The 22,755-nt window shown below is 36.6% G+C and overlaps 1 protein-coding gene across 2 annotated transcripts in view; it reads right to left on the bottom strand.

Annotated features, from left to right (window-relative positions):
- OLFM3 (olfactomedin 3) overlaps nt 1–22,755 on the bottom strand; it is a 203,571-nt gene that overhangs the window by 135,630 nt on the left and 45,186 nt on the right. Inside the window, exon 4 of one of the 2 annotated variants that reach the window (XM_003784104.2) lies at nt 4,533–4,536. The exons of the other annotated variant lie outside the window; for it this stretch is intronic. Coding sequence (XP_003784152.1) covers nt 4,533–4,536 — 4 coding nt within the window. The remainder of the gene's footprint in view (nt 1–4,532; nt 4,537–22,755) is intronic. 2 annotated transcript variants of the gene reach the window in all.

The following is a 22,755-nucleotide window of genomic DNA, read 5'->3' as shown; positions in this document are numbered from 1 at the left end:
CCGCCACTGCTTTACAACTGAGGTAGCCCGAAGCATATGAAAATACGACTGTAAAAACCAAGACCCAAACCAGGGATTTTTACCTTTAAATTTACTTCTTATTTTTGAGAAAAACCAGAGAGTACAGCGTAAGAGACACAGCCTTTCAACTTTGCATAAGAACAATATAGAAATAATATAATCCAATGCTTCCCAAAACACTTTTTCCAAGTCTTTTTTTACATGTAACTTGTATTCAAAAAATTCTTACAATGACATACTTTATTCCAATTTTCCCATTAAAAAATAGGAATCATGTTATCATGAGCAGGTTAGATAAAGCACAGCCTATGAAGTCCTTTGGCTTTCAAAGGCTCCAGGTCTTCGTTTATATGATTTACATGGCACAAATGCACCATTTTCCCTCACAGAACTACCTACCTGTCTTCCAAAATAGTTCACATGTCACTGTACCTTTGGACACATTTTGTGAGAATCATTTCCTCCTCTAAAGTTAAGAAGATTTCCTCTCATATACTCTCATTTTCATACTGGAATTTACGAAAACATCCCTTGGTTACAGTGGAGATCACCTTTCCCTGAGTTTTCCAGCCAGATGGGACGACCTTATGCTTTTATTACTAATAAAATGGCTTAAGTGTACTTCTCAAGGAACAATAATTCCAGGAGCTTCCTTCAGGTTCTGCAAATTACCTAGCACGTTTAGTATTTACTCTAATTTCCCACTTCATATCAAACCTAAAGCCTTTTTTACTTTGTCTCTGTTATTGCATTCTCCTCTCTGTGTCACGCTGACACAAACACAGATATGATTCCTGTCTCCGAAGCAACAGTAACCCTGCTCTGTGTTGTTTAAAGGCAGGCATGAAGGTTACAGAGTATGCACTTGGCAGAATGCTAAACAACGATATTAGACAATTAGCCATTGTCTAAACTTTCATCAGCCTCATTCTCTACACAGGGAAATTCTTATTTGCCATGGTCTTTTAATTTCAGTTTGCTGTTTTCTGCTTGGACCTCTCTCTGGTGAACCAGCCCTGTAATTCTCCTCCTTGCTGCTTAAACCTTTCTCGCATGCTGGTCGGACTCTGGTGATGGCATTCAAATTTATATCATGTTTCCATATAGAGAAATAGATTTCTGTTTGTTTTACTTTCATCCTATACAAAATCATGGCCTGGTCTAGAAAGGTAGGAGAGATGAAGAGAAAAATCCACATTTCTTTGATTTAAGGAAACCTTAAAATAGCTACTTAAATATTAAAAAAATGAATGTATGGATGAGTGAATTCATGCATGGAAATTTATTCATTTTCTATTATATGTAGAATTGTAATACTCTTTTTTACCATTTTTACTCCACATACCGTCTGTAACGAAAGATTTGGATGGTTTTAATTGCATATTACGATAGTACTATTAATAATAGATTATTGTCACTGAGTGCCCACTATAGGCAGACAAGTTAAATGGACTTATATGTGTTCAAATAGGTGCTATGATCCCCCATTTACACATAAGGAAATGAAAAACGAGAAGGTAAGTTTTCCAATGGTAAGGTATCCAATGTTAACCTAGCTAGCACACAGTAGATGATCTGAACTTAGCATTCTGATTCCAGAAAGCATATTTATAATTCCACCTACCTATTTCAGACACCTATTTGAATTTCAGAAATAGAAGTCAGTATTTTTCAAATTATGAATTTTATAATACAAATGACATTTGGCATAGTTTTTAATTAATTAATTAAAATATATTATTTTTCCTTATCTTTTTTTTTTTTTTTTAAATTTTTGAGCCAGTCTTGCTGTGTCACCCTGGGTAGATTGCAGTGGCAGTATAGCTCACAGCAACCTCAAACTCCTGGGCTTAAGTGATTCTTGTACCTCATCTCCAGAGTAGCTGAGAGTACAAGTGAGCTCTGCCGGGGCTGGCTAATTTTTCTGTTTTTAGTAGAGATCGGGGTGGGAGAAAGGGAGGGTCTTACTTTTGCTCATGCCAGTCTCAAACGCCTGAATTCTGGCAATCCTGCTGCCTCAGCCTGCCAGGGTGCTAGGATTACAGATGTGAGCTACTGTGTCTGACCAAGTTAAAATATTTTCTTAACAGTTATTGACACTTGGTAGTTCTCACACACTTTTTCTTTTCTGCTTGTTTGTTTCCTTATCCCTATTGTATAATATAATGTATGGCACATTGTAGACATTAGGAAATGTTCCCTAAACTGAAATCTCTAAATCATTCTACAGTGACCTTCTCAAGAACAAGAGCTTTTTATGCAATGCTTTTTAGTCTTTAGTATTTAGAAATCATGAGTAGGTTTCCAACACATTTTATCTCAGTTCACATACCTTCTTATAACCTATGTTACCCATCTGTTGCTGGGTCTCAGTGTTTTTTCTTTTATTTTGAACTAGTGAAGTGTATATTACCATTTATGACTCCTTCGTTGCATTTAATGTAACCATTTATCACATTTTATTTTAATGGCCTTTGTAGAAGTTTCAAATGGTTGTATGGTCAAAACTGAGTATATGATTCATTCTATTACTTCAAAGGAAGAAAGTTCTCCTTTTCTCCCACAGAGTTGAGAAACACTTTCTTCTATCTTATGTCCATTTTTCCTCTGATTATTTTCATACCTTTAAGTCTCTCCTTGAAGCATTTGCTTTATTTGATGTATAAGACAACACCGTCCCTTCATTCTTCCTCATCGGCTGTGCCTTCTCAGTCATACAACTTCTGTGCCTACCTGTACCACTCAGTGTAATACCAGGATGCTTACCGGGCTTGACAGCCAACGTCCTTTCCACTGCCCCCACTCATATCTTGTCAACTACATTTTTTTACTGCGGTACCCTCCTATCCATCCACCCATTCCAACTGAGATGGCCTCTTTGCTGTTCTTCAAACAATCCAGAATTGCACCTATGTAGGGTGGTTTTTATTTTTCTGTTGTCCCTTTCTGAAATGCTCTATCCCAGGGATAGCCAGGCTTCCCTTCACACTTCCTTTAGATCTCAATTATTTCCTTATCAAACGCGTCTCCTGACCCCCTTATACAGACACAGTATCTAGTTCTTCTTGTTTGCATCTCCTTCCTTATACCCATTTATTAATGCCTTGCATATTACAGATTTTGTTTATTTACTTCCTTACTGGCTGTTTCTCCCCATTAGAATGTAAACTCCTCAAGGCTGGGCTATTTACTGCTGCCTCCTGAGCTTTCCGAACACTACTTGGTACTTAGTACTTGATCAATAAATATCTATTCTATAAATGAACGCTGCAGTGTTTTTCTGGTTTTCCTTTGTGAGATGTAAAAAATTAAATATACAAATTGAATATTTTTTTTATTGCACCTTGTTAACCAATTACTACAACACACTTCACTGAATCATGCTTTCTCTCCCCCAAATTTGTATAGCATCCTTTATCGTAGAAATAGTTATTAAACAAATGTGGCTTACTAGTATGCCTTCTAGTCATTGAACTATCTTCTATGAGCTAATGCTTTTGTGTAGCCTTTGATACTGAGGCACCTCCAGCATAATCCATGCCTAGGAGGACCAGTGTAAAGGAGAACGGTCCTTTACCTCTTACTCTCTACCCAGGTGAGTAATTGACGCTCCCCCAAGGTGTCCTATTCCTCTGAAATGTGAGTCATTAGGTGACCATTAACATATCCTCCCTGTTGCTTTCTGATGGCCTGCCTTGTGACCCAGCCTCTACCAGGCCACTAGGTGATGACGTAGTTTTTGCTATTACCTTTAAGATCATCAGAACAAATGCTCCTTAATCTTACAAGCTTCACAGTCCAGAGTGCTTTTGCTAGAGACTGAGGGAAGCTTTGCCCTATTTGTGTTAAAGGTTACGGGGTTCCCTGCTGAGTGTTCCCATTCTTTCCATTTTGTACTTTGTTCCCTGGCATGTATTAGAGAAACACTCTTTAAAGCCCAGTCTCCGCATTTCGTACACCTGCCTGTCTCAAGGTATTTGTAACAAGTTCCCCTGAGGCTTGAGAGAATTGGAGTGTCCTTATCAAGTATTCACCCAAATCATCCTCCCATGCTGGGAATCAACATATTTGCCAAGAAAAATCCCAGATGGCCTGTCTCTCTCTATCGAGGGTAAATTTCTCACCCACCTGGAATCCGTGTTGAGAGACTGGTACTGAACAGAGAAGGTGGCTCTTTCTGTCCCTGTTTTGTTCCATAGTCCTAATTTCAGTCCCTCCTATAAATTACAACACCAAGGTAGGCTTTATTTTGTAAAATCTCTAGAAGGTTAAAAAATAAACACAAAAAGTCCTTTTTGTAAAAGAACATATGCCATTTCATAACTATTACAAACACTGAGCAGGGCTACAGTCAGGTAAAGAAATAGATTGCAGCCCATCTACATGGGTGTTACCTCTCCGAATTACTGTTCACAAGAAACTAAAGTCACTTCTTTGTTGGTTTACAGATTTCTTGGGAAACTAAAATTAGATAAAGAAATGGCAATAAATGGAGAAGTAAAAGGCTAAACATAACTTACATTAGAAGGAAATTTTGGGAGAAGCATTTTCCATTCGTGTGTTGACCCAACAAATGTGTTCACTGTTCCTTAGTGGTCAGACATGGTGGGTCTACAGAGACCAATATACACAATCCCTTGCCTTAAGAACTCACCTAACTGGTATTATAAATCTGAATCACACATGTTAGGAGGCTTATTGATGAACTAGAGTGTTATCAGTGTATCTTCTTGACTGGGATGATACTGCTGAGGCTGTGAGGAACAAGAAAGACAGAAGACGAAGCTTGGGGCACAGGGCATCTGCCTTCATGCACTTGAAAGGCTGTGGTGTGGACAAGAGAGTGTGAGAGCTATGTGAGTGGCTTCAGAGAAAAACTAAAAGGAGGCAGGATTAAGACCCTTAAGAAGGTGGTGTATCAAGTAGACTGACTAATAAGATGGGCTCCCACAAGAAGAAAGCTCCCCATGGTAGAAACTGTCAAACAAGTCCATAGTACAAGCCTTTGGTTGTTGGTGTTTTGTTTAGTAGTGGTGGGAGATTGTATTTAAATTGTATCGACCCTTTCTTCTTTCAGGGTATTCTGGATGATGGGTCTTCATGGTAACGGGATGTTATCTGACCCTCTGTTCACACAGTGCTTACTTTCTGTTACATCATTTTCATTTAGCTTATAATTGAGTTAGGAAAAGGGTATTCATTCATGGTCTATGACATTAATAAACAGCAACAAAATCAGTGAAAAATATGTAATCTGATTCCTATTTCCATTCTAATTTCATTGAAATTTAATAAGCATTTACTCAAAGGTGCGGGAAATCGTATGGGCACGCAGGAGTAGGATAAAGGAGTGTGAGTGCATTTGTGACATTTGCATGCACTCTCTCTCCTGGTCTGAAAAAGGAAGTTATAGAGATATAGCCAGAAATATAGAGCAGTGAGATCTGGGTCAATAAAAGACCATATGAAAAACAAAACTTCTCACTTTGTGATGTTCTTTTTTTTCTTCGGTTTGACTCATTTTTCAGAACAACAGTAGAGCTGTACTATTTTTAGGCTCTATGGTCTGCAGATATGTGTGAGGACATTAATTTCTGTGTCTACACCCAGGTCTGTCTCACACTCCTCTCTTCTTGAAGTTCAAAAATATTCTTGATATTTAAAAATGTCTTATCTACTTGTAGACATATTTCTATCGATCTATTATCTATATAATCTATTTTATCTATCATTCACCTATTTTCTACTATACTCTTTCTATCTACTTTTTGTTACAGCAAGCCGTAACTAATGGAAACAAATGCAGGTTCGTTAGGTGGAAGGAAGCAGGTGCCACATAGCCCTTGACATTCTCCGAACTCCAGAATCTACCCTGATATGTATATGCATACGGATAGAGCTGTATCCATATCCTTATCCATTTTTAGACCTAATCTGCTTTCTAATCTAAATCTGGCCCTTAAACCATCCAAGTTTAAGAAACTGGCAGTCAAAAGTGGTGCTTGGGGTTACAACCCAGTATCTGTTTCCTGAACCTGTGCTGGCAGACACTTTCTGACCGTGAGAACATAAGGCTATAAGTCAAATGCAGAGAGTTGCCTCATTAAATTTTGTAGCAGTATCAGGGTCACGGAGCCCTTCTGTGGACGATCATAATAGAAAGGATTATACTGTTTCCCATGTCGCTTCACAGAAAATTGTGAAGGGTAAAGCCACCGGCAGATTGAGAGCCCAGGTCCCAGGGCCCTAAGGGCTTGGCTGGTATCTACCTCAGTGCAGAGCCGTGAAGATCAGCCAGAGCAATAGCAGAGTTGTGGGCAGAAAGGTGGCTGTGGAAGTCAAGACTAGGTCATATTCACAGCTTTATCCCAGGGACACTAAACGCGTGTTCACATCCATGGGATCAGGATACAGCTAAATAGAGGATGGTGGCTCAGTGTGGAAGGACAGAGCAGTTGGTTTTTCCAATGGAAACGCTGAATGTAAGAATCACAGGGAGGATTCCTGTCTGTTGCCAGCAGGGAGAGAATTTTAAAGACAGAGCCGAGAGATTGTAGTTATATCCTTTCATGATAACAACTTCAAAAATGTGACCTCATTCATGGCCATGAAAGGGGCTGCTGAGGCCAGTACAATTTTCAGATATTTCTGTTCCCTTACTCCTTTATGCTGTGATGAGGCAATAAAAGGAAATGCCATCTTAAAAAACATATGGACTTTCAGAAGTTATAATCTACAAAGAAGTAAGGAGATGCCGAAGTTACAACAGAAGTAACATTTGCTAAAACTGAAACACAGCCTCAGCCCCAACCAAGGAAGTGTTGGTATCACTGCTTCTCTAAGGAAGCAGAGGAATATTTCCAAGCTGTTAGAGTTCTCAGATAGAACACTGGTGCTATGCTCCTTTACACTTAAAAATATACCAGTAAAACTAATTTATGTAAAGCATTTCATCATCTACAAGCTTCATTCATCATCTCATTTGTTATTCATAGTAGCCCCTTACAGAAAACATTTTCATTCCAATTTTGTAGATGAAAAATCTAGGTGTGTTTCAAAGAGATAAAAACACACCCAGGACACTGAGACTTTGAACTTAATTATTTGGATTACAATTATAACTGCCTAGCTATGAGTATATAAGCCAGAACGCACCTGAATCATTTTATGATAAGGGAATATTTGATGATTTAAAGACATTAGTAAACAACCACCTCCACAGAAAACTTCACAGATATGAACGGATACAAAACTGGGATATTCCTTCCGAGACACTTTTACAGCATATTCAGGGATACCGTACGTGCCTGAAGACCCCATGGCAAAAACCTCAAGGTGAATGCTAGTGGTATTTTTGGATGTTGGAACAATTAGGTTAAATCAGTCAGAGGTTATGTGAAAAAGGAAAACAAACTCGAGACATTTAATTTTGTGATAGCAGGCTCATATCTTGAATTCCACGGTGATATTACTAAATGTTCTCCTAATGTAATTTGTATATTTACACTGAGGAAAAGCATTTTCCGTATACATATATACATGTACATGATAGCCGTTTCCATTTTATGTGTCCCTAAGACATCTCTTTGTATTTCTCTATGTCTATGGCAGTAATCCACATCCTTGCTCTATGAAACTGTACTTCACAGTCTCGTTATTTCATGTACCCGCTATGGAGTTTTCCAATTACGACTAGACAATTGCCTGCCATAATCAGTAGCCACAGGGTGAACTGATCTTTGATGCATGTGGTACAATAGGAGGACAGTTAAATTATTTTCCTCCCACAGTTCATGAATAAGTTACTGGAGAATGATCTTTGACTAAGAGCATTGCATTCAGAGAAGCCAAATTTCCATTCTTGCTTTCTTCCTACAAAAACAGGAAAAATAATCAAGAATGACCTTTAGCCTTTTAGAAATTAGATCCTAATTTCTTCTTTGGAAGAAATATGACTGCAGAGAGAAGCTATTTATAACTCTGACTCTTTTCTATTGCCTCAGGGTTTAATGACTGGTGGGACTGAGCTCAGACACACAGGACTGATAGGCTTTCAGCCTTCTAGTCTCTAGTTCCAGTAGGAGAACACACGAGCCCTGTGATGGTCTTGATCTTTTAATGTGTCAATGCGACTGGGTCATTTTCCCTAGTCAGCCATTCAAAGAATCTAGATGCTGCTATGAAAATATTTGGTAGATCTGATAAAGCTCATCATCAATTGACATTTAATAAGGCATCCTATCCTAGGTAATCTGGATAAGTTGAAACAATTGGTTGAAAACCTTTAAAGTCAGAGATGAAGGTTTCCTAAAGAAGAGAAAATTCCCCCTGTGGATCTCACATTCAGCCTGAGCTGTAGGCTTCGGCCTCCCCTTCCTAACAGCCTGTCTTACACATTTTAAACAGGCCTTACCAGCTTTCCGTTTTTGTAATGCAAGTGTTCGCAGTCAATCTTTTATATACTTCTGATTGGTTCCCACTCTCTGGTTGAACACACACTGACATATGCATATATGCAAATATCAATTGAAGCAAAACAATACTTTCAGATACCTCTTTAATCCTCAAAAAGACATATTGCCTTCTATTATCCTAATTTAATTTGCAAGCTTATTCTTTGCCTTGCTTGGCATGTTTTCTTAAGTAAAAATAAAATAGATATGGGCGGAGCCTGTGGCTGAAAGGAGTAGGGCGCCGGCCCCATATACCAGAGGTGGTGGGTTCAAACCCAGCCCCAGCCAAAAACCACAAATAAATAAATAAATAAAATAGATGCATGTATCTGTAACTTGTATATCATTGATCATATTGCTATAGCTTTCAACATGTATTTGCATAGGGATATCCAAAGAATAATCACTAATATTATCATATATTGGCATTTAATAACACCATATCTGGTTAAATTATGAAACCTCAGATATAAAACTCATTTGCCTCATATTACTATTCTGAGTTTTCTGATTGACATGATATTTCTCTTACAACATTGCTTAATAATTTCTTAAATATTAATACAATATTCTTATTAAAGGTCTGATTCCACTACTTTTATTAATAAGAGAGATAGTGACTAGAGGGACAAGATGGCTAACCAGAGACAACAGCTATCAGGTCATTTCAGAAAGAAGAAATTTTAGTTGAAAAGAAAACAAACAAACAAAGATAGACCCATTGTAGTTCCAAGGGAAAAATGCCAGAACCTACCATAGGAAGAAGAGGCAGAGCAGAACAACATATTAGTGGAGATCAGCCTCTGGGAGGCTTGAAGTCCAGTGAAGAAGGTAGATGAAGTGTTTGTTTCTCCCTCCCTCACGTATCTGACAGTCAGCAGGCTCTGGAGCTCCTGGACAGCCTTTCTACTCTCATGAGTCCAAAAGTTGTTGCCACCAGTGAACTGGGAACTTCTTGAGGACAAAGCACGAGGCTGCCGGCCCCCCACCCCAGACTCAAGCTGAGATGTCAGATGCCATATTGCATCTCCACCCACTGTGTACCTTTGTCCTCCCCAGGGGGCTTCAGACCCTTAGTTTTCACCCCATTTATTGCACACAAACATTTTCAACTCTGGCCCAGATTGCAGAGCCATAAGGGGCCAGTGGGTCCTGGGGCATCTGCATGACCTCAGAGCCGGGACTTTCCAGGTATCCTGCTTCTGTAGAGAGGAACAGAGACAAGGGTGCTGGCTGCCCTCCATTCAGACTCTTCTTATCCTCTTCTCCTCTGCTTGTGGCTGCTGAGAGAGGATGATTGAGCCAGGATCTCAGCAAAACCAAAAGAAAGAAGGTGTAGCTATTCTCATAAAAGAAGAAAATCAAAACCAATATTTAAATGCTTATTGCTGCACAATTCACAATCACAGAGATGATGTGGAATCAACCCAAGTGTTCATCCATTTGTGAGTGGCTTAACAAAATGTGCTATAAGTATATTATGGAATATTATTCAGCCAGCGAAGTTGGATGAATGACTTTGGCAACAGTTTGGATGGAACTGGAGACCATTACCCTAAGTGAAGTTTCTAAGATTGGGAAAACAATATCACACGTACTCACTACTAACTTGGAACTAACTGATGAGCATACATGGGCACAGAAGCCAGTAAAATTCATTAAACATCAAGCAGGAGAAGGAAGGAGGAGGAGATGGGCAAGTACCTACCTCATACAATGAACACGACTGGGAGATGCGCTTATAGTGCCATGGTAAGCATAACAAAAGTGATCCATGTAACCAAAACATTTTCCAGCATCATATTTTGAAATAAACCAAAAAAAAAAAAAAAAGAAAAAAAGACAGTGACTAGATTACTGATATATCCATGCCTTTATGTAATCTATGGCTACTTTTATTTTACATTTTATTATTGCATATGAATTATATTTAATTGTTACCATACTTAGAAAAATGTGCTATGAAAATGTAGCTTTAAGGTCAATTTCCCAAGTGTCAGAACATACACTCAAAAATTCACACAAAAGGCTCTAAATCCTGCAAGATTTGAATAGACTTTTGTTGCATTAAAAATCCAAAGGGAAGTTGTGGAAATGAAAGGTGGTGGTGCTGATGGTTTGCTTAGAAATAGCAGAAACCATTGAGAAAAATTCCAGCCCTGTCTGCTCAGACACCATGTAAAGGAGTCTAGCTCATGTGAACATCATTTCTGACCTAGATATGAAGGAATGTAAGTCTGTTTATTTTGATTCCATATGTATATCTGCCCATCTTCTTCTTTTTTTCATCCTGCAACTTCCCAGCCTACTATTAATAGTACTGTTGATGACCATGTATTAAAATACATGCTGAGGGTGGGCACGGTGGCTCACACCTACAATCCTAGCACTCTGAAAGGCTTACTTGGATGGATTGCCTGAGCTCACAGGTTCGAGACAAGCCTGAGCCAGAGTGTGACCTCATCTCCAAAAATAGCCGGGCATTGTGAAGGGTGCCTATAGTCCCAGCTACTCAGGAGACTGAGGTCAGAGAATCACTTGAGCCGAGGAGTTTGAGGTTGCTGTGAGCTATGATGCCATAGTATGCTACCAAGAGTGACAAAGTGACAAAAAAAAAAAATGCATGCTGGTCAATTATTAACTATGTTCTGGTCACTATGCAAGCACTGTATATACATATCAAATTTAAAGTTCTTTCCACCATGAGATAAATATTATTAGCTTAAATTCACAATTAAAATAGAGATTCATATAAATTACTTACCTAAATTCATATTGCTGACAGGTTATCTGGAATTTGAAACTTTATCTAAATCTACGGCTCATAGCAAAAAGATATAAATACACAGAATAAGCCAAGGCCTATTGTGATATAGTAGCTAATAGAGACAAGGACCATGCAAGGAAACTTCTGCTTCTGATCAAGTTGGAGTTCTAGAGAACAGATTAACTTTCCCTGGTGAAGAATTTTAAAATTGAAGAAAATACGTGAGGCAATGGTTTTAGGATGATGTGCACCAGGCAGCCAAACACCATAATCTCAGAGGGAGAAAAGAAATAATCCAGATGAAGTCTAAATTTCCTTATTTAGACTTATTTCCTTGCAAAGTTTCTACACTGCAGAGCCAGGGGCACTTAGGATAAGTGTAGTTGATTTTTTGAGCTGAGTAAAGGAAATTGAGAGTCATGGAAGACCAGAATTAACAGGGTACAGTAAAAAAAGGAGAGAGCTGTACAGAGAGACATCTGGACATCTGCAGCGTGTGCCCATGAAGGATTCAGCAGATGTGGATCAGCTCACGTATGGGAGGAAATTACCAGAGGCCAGATAAAATGCTCAGTATCAGCTGTCATTAGAAGACAAAATAAAACCCACAATGAGATACCACTGCACATCTAGCAGAAAGCATGGAATCAAAGATTGACATACAAAATGTTTGAAAGAACATGAAAACATTGGAACTTTTATGCACAGCTGGTGAAAGTGTCAATGGTGCAACTTTGGAAACAGGGTGGCAATTTCTTTAAAAAAGAAAAATACATGTACGGTATTATCTAGCCCTTACACTCCTAAGTATTCATTTAACAGAAAGGAAAGCATAAGTCCAATACAAAGGTATCTCCATGGATGTCCATAGCAGCTTTCTCTGTAATGGCTGACAGTCGGAAACGTTACAGATGCCCATCAGAGATGAAAGGATCAACAGGTGTGTGTCCATGCAAGGGAGCGCCTGTCAGTAATAAGGAGTGACCCGTGGATATACACAGCAATGGGTGAAGACCGAAATACTAATGCGGAGTAAACAGAGGCAGACAAAAAAGTACATGCAGTGTGATTCCATTTATACTAGAAAATGAGATTCTAGAAAATTCACACTCATCTAGATTTACAAGAAGCAGACCAGCATTTTCTTTGTGGATAGAGGGTCAGGAAAGTGTGGAAGGAGGAATTATGCATACAAAGAGGCTCTAGGAAAATATGGGGGGGATGATAGATGTATTTTTTTTATCTTTCTAGTTGTGGGAATGGATACGCGTGTCAAAATGTATACAAATAATAAAACTACATGTTCTCCAAACATCTTTCCAAAAGAAACAAATTAGTTCGCATTCCCGCCAGCAATGTAGAAGTGTTCCCTTTCCTCCACATCCACGCCAATATCTCTGGTTTGGGGATTTTGTGATGTGGGATAATCTTCCTGGAGTTAGATGATATCTCAAAGTGGAAAGGGGAGAGGGAGGGGAGGGGAGAGGATGGGTGGAGGGAGAGTAACTGGTGGGACCACACTTACAGTGCATCTTAGAAAGGTACATGTGAAATTTACTACGTGTAGAATATAAATGTCTTAACACAATAACTAAGAAAATGCCATGAAGGCTATGTTAACCAGTTTGATGAAAACATTTCAAATTGTATATAAATCCAGGACATCGTAGCCCATGATGGCGTTAATATACATGGCTATGATTTAATAGAAAAACTATATGCTTAAAATGTTATTATATGTCAATTATATCTTAATAAAGTTATTTTAAGAATTATAAATACAGTATCAGCAAATAAAAAAAAAGAGCACAAAGAAATATTAATCATGAATATAGTGGAGGGAAGGTACTTTCTGGTGACACCGTGGAAGCAGGACATGGCAACAGTCTGAATGTTATTGAAATAGAATCCTGTGTCAAAAATCTTGCCTCATGGGAGTGACATTACTGATACTATTCTTTGAGGAAACAATTGAGGCTAGTGTATTCCCGGAACTATCATCAACTCTCAACGTGATGCCTTGGTGAGCACCATTGTTAAACGCTGATTAAGTTCTGTGGAGGGTACAGAGAAAAGCAGGGCCTGAGTGTCTGCTTAGATGTTCCTTTAATTAAACATAACCCAATTCGGTTCAACTCTTCTCAAATATCTACCATGAAAAGTCACTTTTCTATGCAAAAGTTAAGATGCTCATGAAACAAATAATACTTCTGTGTTGGACATGATGTTTTGATTCTCACAAGGATACTGTGAAAAACATACTACCCTTTCAATAGAATTTGGCAGATGAGAAAACAGAGGGGGACGGAAATTAGGTAACTTGTCTCCAGTCCCAAAGGACTGACGATGGGTCTTAGACACTCCACATCCATATTCATCATTCTTAATTACCAAGGTTTTTGTTTTCTGGTGCATTCAAGTTAATCAAGTTGGTATTATTACTTTGAGCATCCAGTTGTAATTGTCTTAAAAAAAAAACAGAAAAGTATAGGAAAAGGAAGGGAGATTGGTGAGGAGAGGAGAGGAGAGGAGAGGAGGCTATGAGCATGTGACTCTTTATAACACATAACGTATGTATTACAGAGAGGGAATTGGGTGAAAGTGATGAACAGAAGGGAGATAGGAAAATACATGCATTTTCTGAAAACTCCAGGGACAAAGAAATGTAGCTTGCGTAACAGAAGTTTGCTAAATTGTTAAGCAAGCCAGTAATGTTAGTACTTCTATTTCCATATGTTTAAATAAACAAGCAAGTAAATACATTATTCAAAACTTCTTTTAGAATTACTTGATAGAGTCACCCAACCTATATTTGTATAGTAGCTATAATTGGAAAAACAAAATTACAAAGATAAGTGGCAATCCTTTACTCAATTAATTAGATATTCTTAGTCCTTCAGCCATTTACTTATTGATTCAACAACCATTATAGTGGATATTTACTATTACATCGTGTGCCAGGCATTGCTATGAAGAACGGAGATTGCAAGAGGTTTTCTTAAACCTTATGAACTTTATTTGGTAGGTCAAGTGGAATCCATAGTATGGAAATGAGCCAATAAGCTCTCCTATGTCATATAATAGTGGCATACATTTATGTAAAATAATTGAATGAGTAAAACATAAGCACATATTACAGAATGAAATTAAAAATGCAATCCCCATTTATTGCACATAGTGAAACGAAAAATAAAAAAAAAATGACTTCTGGAAGATAAATTAAGTGGTTTCCTTAATTTTAAATAACTTATTTTAGGTGAGAAAATAATGCCTGATTGTATATTCAGCACAATGGCATGGTTTCATTTTTCCTTGAAATGATTTGTTGATTTGGGGTATACATTCCTAAGAGTATCTCTAGTTCAGTAATAAGCATATTCTCAAAGGTGGAAAATTATAATTTTTATGAATAATGTTAAAAAATGTTTAAGTTATCCCACTGCCTTAGACATTTTTACTGGTTCAAAAAATATAATTTTAAACATTTTATTACATGATTTCAACTTTACCATGAGAGAACCAAATTAAATATAACAATAATTCCATGATTGTTTTGTAGTAGGTATCAAGTCCTCACTATAAACACAACATTCATTGTGTGGACAATCAAAGGTTATATGCACGCAAAGTTTGAATTATGGCCCAGTTTGTAAAAGTTCATAATTTATTTGGGGAGACATTTATTAAAAAATAAAAAGTCACATTTTACACATAAAATTGTTTCTAAAAGTAAAGATAAAATCTGGTATAGAATTAAGTTTCAATGTCGGTGGCAAAGGTATAAAGTTGCTTAGAGATTTCCAGTAATTGCTCAAAGTGAGGCTGTGGCACCATGGTGAATAGCTGTTTTCAAATCCCAGTGCTGTCACTTAATAGTTGTGTGATCATGGGTGAGTAATTTAACCACTCCATGTCTCTTTAACAGTCGAGTAACAGTCACTAGTTCATAGCATTGTCTGGGGGATTAAATAGATTTCTGTATGAAAGTTACTTAGAACAGCACCTGGCTCAAGTAAGTGCTTCCTGCTCTCAGTATTATTTGATGGAAAGGAAGCTGTCAGAGCCAGGGTTTGCCACCTGTGTGTCTCGAGAATTGCAGAGGTACTGGAGATATCACGCTGGATCTAAAAATTCAAATGCAAACCCAATGATAACTGCTATCTAAAAATTATAACCAGGCTCGGTGCCCGTGGCTCAGGGAGTAGGGCGCTGGCCAAGTACACCAAGGCTGGTGAGTTCAAGCCTGGCCTCGACTTGCTGAACAACAATGACAACTGCAACAGAAAATAGCTGGGCATTGAGGCAGACGCCCGCAGTTACAGCTACTGGGGAGGCCGAGGCAACAGCATCACTTAAGCCCAAGAGTTTGAGGTTGCTGTGAGCTGTGACGCTACAGCACTCTACCGAGGGTGACATAGTGAGACTCTGTCTCAATAAATAAATAAATAAATAAAAACAAAAATTATACCAAAATTTTAAAAACATGGCATATGCAAAAACAAAAAGTAAAAATTTGGAATTAAATTATCCTGGATTGCAGTGTCACTTATACTCTTTATTGTCTGTGAGACAGATGTAAATGATTTAAATCATTTCAGGCCATTATGTTATGCTGCTTAAATGGAGATAAGATCTGTAAAGATTTTCATGAAGTAAGCTCCCTTCCCATTCTCTCTTCTTTCTTTTTCTTACTAAATCAAATATCAGGGAAGACTTCAGGAATGAAGTGACTTTGTTTTTATCCTGAAAACTTGTATTAGGTCTTATATAAGGTTTCTTTGTATTTTTTTTTCTTTTTTTAAAGTTAAGGCTTGAGTCAGATTTTGGGGGGTAGAATTTTGTCCATTATTTCTCAGCTTAGTTTTTCTATAAACATATTATTTGATTCCTCATGTTATTTATGATGCCTCTTAATTTTCAATGTTCACATTTCACGTTAGAATTTAAATGTTTCATCTAAGTACGTTTCCATGAAATACCTTTGGACACATACACCTCTATTCTCTGCTTTGACAAGTTGGGGATTAAAGGAACTTGCATCAAAACACTCAGAGTTTTCCTTTTCTCCCCTTGTGCATAAACAGTGATTCCTCATCCCTCGTTACCTTTAGTAAAAGAAGTCTTTTCTCTTAGCAGCTCTGCGAATATGTACATATAATAAAACAAGACAACAAATAAAAGCATGCCTGCCGTTTTATAACACAAATTATGTAGGAAATCAGGATATAAAAATGTGATTTCTTATTGCACCTTTAAATGTTACATATAGCAAAAGAAAATTATTTTCTATGTTTTTGTAGTTGGCGTTGCTTATATTTTCCTGTTTTTAATTTTATACTACGTACTAACACTATTGCAATCACATCTGAATCATGAGTTTTACATCCAACACTCAGAATTTAGTTTTCCTGGAATACTTTCAGTACATTGTTTCAAAGACATCAAGCTTTTTGTTCCCTGCTTACTTCACGGACCCCCCTCCTCAGCCTTCTTTGCTGGTTCTTTTCACTTTTTATTTCTTTTGAGACAAAGTCCCGAACTATGGCACTGGGTATACTGCTGTGTCTTTCATATTTTCTTGATTTCTGAATATCGCAGTTCTTAGTCCTTAGGGCAGGAAAGACAGACAGATGTTTTGTACTTGGCTATATTTGCTCCCTACAGAAGTTCATTCAATGTTACCTGTAAATACCACGGACATGCTGCGGTTTCCCAAAATTATCTCATGTACCTCATCTCATAATATTGGTGCCACGTTCAAAATTAGACCTTTTTACACTATTGATTTCTATTCATTTAGACAAATCTACATTCATATCTCAGTGTATTTCTACATTTTGACCTCCTGTATCTCCATCATGCTCTGTTCTCTATGACATAATAAGAGTAATCAATTGACAACAAAAGTTTAGGTCAAGTCACACTGCGTGTTTAAAACTCTTACCCTGGGGTGGTGCCTGTGGCTCAAAGGAGTAGGACACCGGCTGAAGGTGGCTGGTTCAAACCCAGCCTTGGCCCCAAACTGCAATAATGATAATAATAATAAAAAGAAATATCTGTCACTTAAAAACAAACAAACCAACCCTTTTACCCCTGTCCATTCTGTACCACTCTCTTGCTTCCTTCACATGTCTGCTCAAATGCTATTTTAACAGAGAGGCCAGGCATGATTCAAGGTACGAAATCACAGATCAGCTAAACCTTTCCCCCCATTTCCCTTCCTGTAGACAGACTCTCACCTTACTAAACCCATATTGCTAATTATATATTTATTTGTATTTTTTCAATAATTTACTATCTTGTCTACTAGTATATGCCATAAGAACAAGGACTTCATCTGTTTTGTTCATTGCTTTATCCCTTAGATTGGTGCCAACTCAGAAAAGGAGCTCAATAAACATTTATTGATTAAACAAATAAATGAATTCCAGATCTGCCACTTACTGTCAACATGGGCAAGTTATGTAAACTCCACATGTCCTGGTTTCTGTAGGTGTCTAGCTAAGAGAAAGAAAATCTAAATTATAGAGTCTATTTTTTTGTCTTTTGCAGTTTTTGGCTAGAACTGGGTTTGAACACACCACCTCCCTCTGATATATGGGGTTGGAGCCCTACTCTTTTGAGCCACAGGTGCCACCCAGTTATAGAGTCTATTTAAGGTTAAATGACACTATACTCTATGGAGATACTTTAGTATATATTAAGTCTTAACAAATCATTTATATTGTTATATATAAATATATACTCTGGCCAGGAACTTTTTCGATTAGCACCTTTTTAGCTGAGTTTTCCTATTCTAATTTGCTTATGAATCAGTTTCACAAGTAACATTAATAATGACCAACACAAAGATGTATTTTGACAGATTAAATGGGACACGTAGAAAATTGTTGAATTCGTGATTATGAAGTCTCTGTGAGACTTTCTAACTTACTGTCACTTAACTTTCTTTGTTTATACTGTGGGATACATAAAATGAGGCATTAACTTACATTTTTGGCAAAATATTTTAAGTAAAATATAATAGTCTTTTTGGTATCTCCATCTCCCAGGGATATGACGCTTAGACCTCATTATAAACTAAAGAGTGACTTAATGAATCATTCATGATTAGTTTGAACTAATCATCAGAATGATCAGACATTGGCAGGTGTTCCTGCAATAAAAGGAAATGATCTCCTGTCTGTAAGTGCCTCTGAATTCTAAAGATTTTGAGGTTCTTTACTATTTTTTCCCAACACTTAGTGATTCTCTGTAGCCATTTAACTTGAATAAGCCAACAAAAAGAGAAAGGTCAGCCAAATGCAAGATTTCAAAAGTGTCATTTCTTCAGCAAACATGCTCTGTTCTTGATAGATGTTGAAATACTTCACACCTATAAAGATTTCATTCGGGATTGTAAATTATAAGATCTTGAATCTTTAACATAAGGGCACGTTTTGAGCTCAAATCAGCAAAACCATTCAAACTCAAGTTTCTTTGTCTCAAATGGAAAAAGCGTTGTCACTGCTAAAGTGGATACGGAGATTTGGTGGAGATAGTAATTTTCCTTTTTTTGCCTATCCTTTACAATCTTAAAGAAAACAGATTGTAATTTGAGAGATATTGTTTGGAACAATTGTTTGTTTTGAATAAAATGGAAATTTGTAAATATTTTGAAGTTCTTCAAATGACCTGAAAAGACTTTAAATGCCCAGTATGTAGCTAGTTTATAGTTAGTTTTTTTTTTTTTTGTCTCTTTTACTTTCTCCTTCATCCTTTTGATCAGAAGTCAGTGTTGATCAATAATACCATGGCTTTGTTGCTTACCACCATGAGGAATTGATCTGCCTAAGCAACACCTATCCAGCCTTTATCTCTCTAAAGAAAATGTGATTGCTCCTTTCCTTCATTACTAGACTGACTTATTTACATTTTGGTCTTCTTGGCTAATTTATAGAATTCTTGAGTTATTGCATCTCTCATCTTAGTTACCTAGTACTTAATATAGTTCTATGTTAGAGTGGAATCATTTATTTTAAAGCAGCACAAACATTTTTTTGTGAGTATATGGTAAATATAATGAAGAATACATTCAATACTATTCAATAAATAGTTTTTGAATATCTCCATGGAATGAAGTAAGGAAAGAGTGTAAAGGAGAAGTAGAAATACAAACGTGCAAGACAAAGCCTCTTTTCTTAAAAAAACATTAGTCCCAATAAATAAAGTACTAAGCTAAATTAAAATATATAGTAGGAGATGATATAATAGCTTATCAGTTAGCTTTCATTTTATTGTTAATTCACTCATTGATTTATTCATACTTTAGATTAAGTCTTGGTGGCTTCGAATAACAAGATCTTCCCAGGGTACTATTAAAAAGTATTGTAACTAAAAATCATAAGGAAGTTGGACATTGAATACTACTTTCATCATCTTGTGTATATTCTGGAGCTGCATAGAACAATATACAGCCACTCATCATGGTGACCTTTCAGCATTTGAAATGTGTCTACTCTTAATGGAGTGGTGCTATTAAGTACAAAACACACACCAGATTTCCAAGACTTATTATTATAAGCGAATGTAGAATTATTTTTTCTAGATCTGTGATCTAGATATATTTCATAAACCTGGAAAAAAAATTCTATACTTCAGTTTGGAAGGACAAAAGATTCTGAATAATCAAAGCAATCTTAAGCAAAAATAACAATATGGAGCAACACATTGCCAGACTTGAAAGTATACTACAACTATAATAATCAAAAAAGGATGGTATTGGCACAAAAAATAGAGACATAGACCAATGAAATAGAACAGAGATAGATATAAACCACATACAACCAACTGATCTTCAACAAAATAAACAACAATATATACTACGGAAAAGAAGCTAAATGTAATAAATGATGCTAGAAGAATTGGATAGCCACATTTAGAAGAATAAAACAGAATCTAGAGTTCTCTTACCACTCACAAAAATTAATTCAAGGTGGATAAAAGACCTAAATGTAAGCCATGAAACCATAAGAATGCTCTAACAAAATATTGGAAAAACTTTTCTAGATACTGACCTAGGGAAAGAATTTATGAAGAAGACCCCAATGGCAATCATAGCAAAAACAAAAATAAGTAAGTGGGACTTGATTGAATTAAATTACAAAGCTTCTACAAAGCTGAGGAAATAATGAACAGAGCAAATAGACAACTGACAGGATGGAAGAAAACATTTGCAAACTACATCCGATAAAGGGCTAACAGAATCTATGAAGAAATCAAATAAAACAGGAAGAAAAAAACAACCCATTGAAAAGTGGAAAAAAGACACAAATAGAAACTTCAAAAGAAAATAAACAAATGGCCAATAAATATGAAAAAATGCTCTAGTCATTAACCATCAAGGAAATGCAAATTAAAACCACAATGAGACATCACTTTGCCCTTGGTAAAATGGTTTTTATTAAAAAGTGCAAAAACAACAAATACTGGTACAGATGCAGAGAGACAGTACAGTCATACCCTGTCGGTGGGACTGCAAATTAGTATAATCCCTCTGGAAAACAGTATAGAGTTTTCTCAAAGAACCGAAAAATCCACTACTGGGTTACTTTCCCAATGGAAAAGAAGTCATTTTGTCAAAAAGACACCTGCACTGGAGTGTTTACTGTATCAGAATTCACAATTGCATAGATATGGAATCAACCCAAGTGCCTATCAATTCATATAGTGGATTAACAAAACGTGGTATATGTATACTGCAGAATACTACTCAGCCTTGAAGAGGGTTGAACTGGAGCCGCTTGTTCCTAACGGCTATAATGAACAGTATCTGGGTGATGTTCCTACTTATACCCTGACTCAACCATAACGAAATGATCCACCTAACCAAAAACATTTGTAGCCCTGTAATATTTTGAAATAAAAAAAATGTAAATCTTCTCAATAATTTTTTTTTTATTTTGATAGATTGCAAGGATAGAAATTTGGACACGTTGTCTTAAGTAAAATATACTTACAAAATCATTTTCACTTGCTTATCTTAACTTTTTAATGTGGCTACTAGAATATTAAATTATATCTGTGTCTCACAGATTTCTACTGGACAATAGTACTCTGGGGACAACAATTGGCAAACTATGGCTTGTAAGCTAAATTTGGCCTGCCATTTGTTTTTGCAATTAAAATTTTAATGGCATATAGCCACACTAATTTTTTTAAACCTATTGTTCATGCCTGCTTTTTATTTATTTTTTTTTAATGGCATGCTTGAGCCATTGCTACAGACTCTGTGTGGCCCAGAAAGCCTAAAATCTTTACTATCCACCCCTTCACCCCTTGTGGATCCTTGCTCTGGATGGCAGTTTTTCACGATGTCCCTGCTTCCCCTTATGTGCTCATTCTTCCTCTTCTTGCTATGAATATATAACTTCTAAATTCTAGATTTATACATTCTAGAACAGATCTTTTGAGTTACCCAATAACCACTAATCCTATTTTGCCAGAGTAATTTTGGCCAGGCCATTTTATCCAACCAATAGACAAAATACTCAATTCCTTCCAACATATGGCTATCCCCAAGCAAAATAATAATAATAATAAAATAATAATCAATCTGCTATTTTTACCCTCTACAGATATCTGTGAGCAGGCAGAACATAATGCCACACCTGGCTGGTTCTGTGACTTATGTGTCTGGCACATTTCTCCCCATGTTAGTTCCTGGGTAAAAAAGATCAGTGAGGGGCAAATACAGATGCTCATAACCGAAGTCAGCTCGCTGAGAATCTGGGGAGTCTTTAATAGAAATGTTTGGGGGAAGGAAAAGGATTGGCTGACAAATCAAGCAAGGGAAATTGCTCAGCTTTCTGACATCTTCATACTTCGATCTTCATAAATCATAGTAGTAATATTTTATTTAAAATGGGATTTATTCCTAGGATACATCCATATTTGAGCATAGGTATTAAAATATGCATTCTAACATAAATTTAAAATGACCTTTTATATTATCTACTTAAAATTATCTTCATGATATCCCCATTTCTTTTATAATTAAAAATTAACCAAATTGCCCGTCCATTTGAACAGAATTGTAGCCTGAAAGCAAATTGCTCTTCTGTCTTATATTACAGAATTAAATAAATTAACTTGTCAGCTTCGTTGGAAGAATAACTTATTTCAAATTTAGATCTAGAAATGTATAATTTCTTCTACCTCTAAGTTTTATTTTAGAAATATCATGAGTAAATGTGCAAAATTTGATAGTACAGATGGATATATATAACTATTGTGAAATCAAGGTGAATTCCATTCTATTTTTCATTCTATTTTTAGAGACATGCCTCTAAAAATATTTCTTACTTGTAATGAATGTGTACCCTAAAGTGACTTAATTTAGGATTAAAACATCCCTTGTTAATTTTATGGTTTTCCTAAGATGAGTTCTTAACCTTGAATGTCACCGGCAATTTAACTAAAAGCATAAACTCTGCTTTCAGGATTTCAAAGCAAATGGGTCACCTAAACATGAAG

Source organism: Otolemur garnettii, unplaced genomic scaffold (genome assembly GCF_000181295.1).
Source record: "Otolemur garnettii isolate 467f Iridium unplaced genomic scaffold, OtoGar3 scaffold00010, whole genome shotgun sequence".
NCBI lineage: Eukaryota > Metazoa > Chordata > Mammalia > Primates > Galagidae > Otolemur > Otolemur garnettii.
This window is presented reverse-complemented; position numbering and strand designations above follow the sequence as displayed.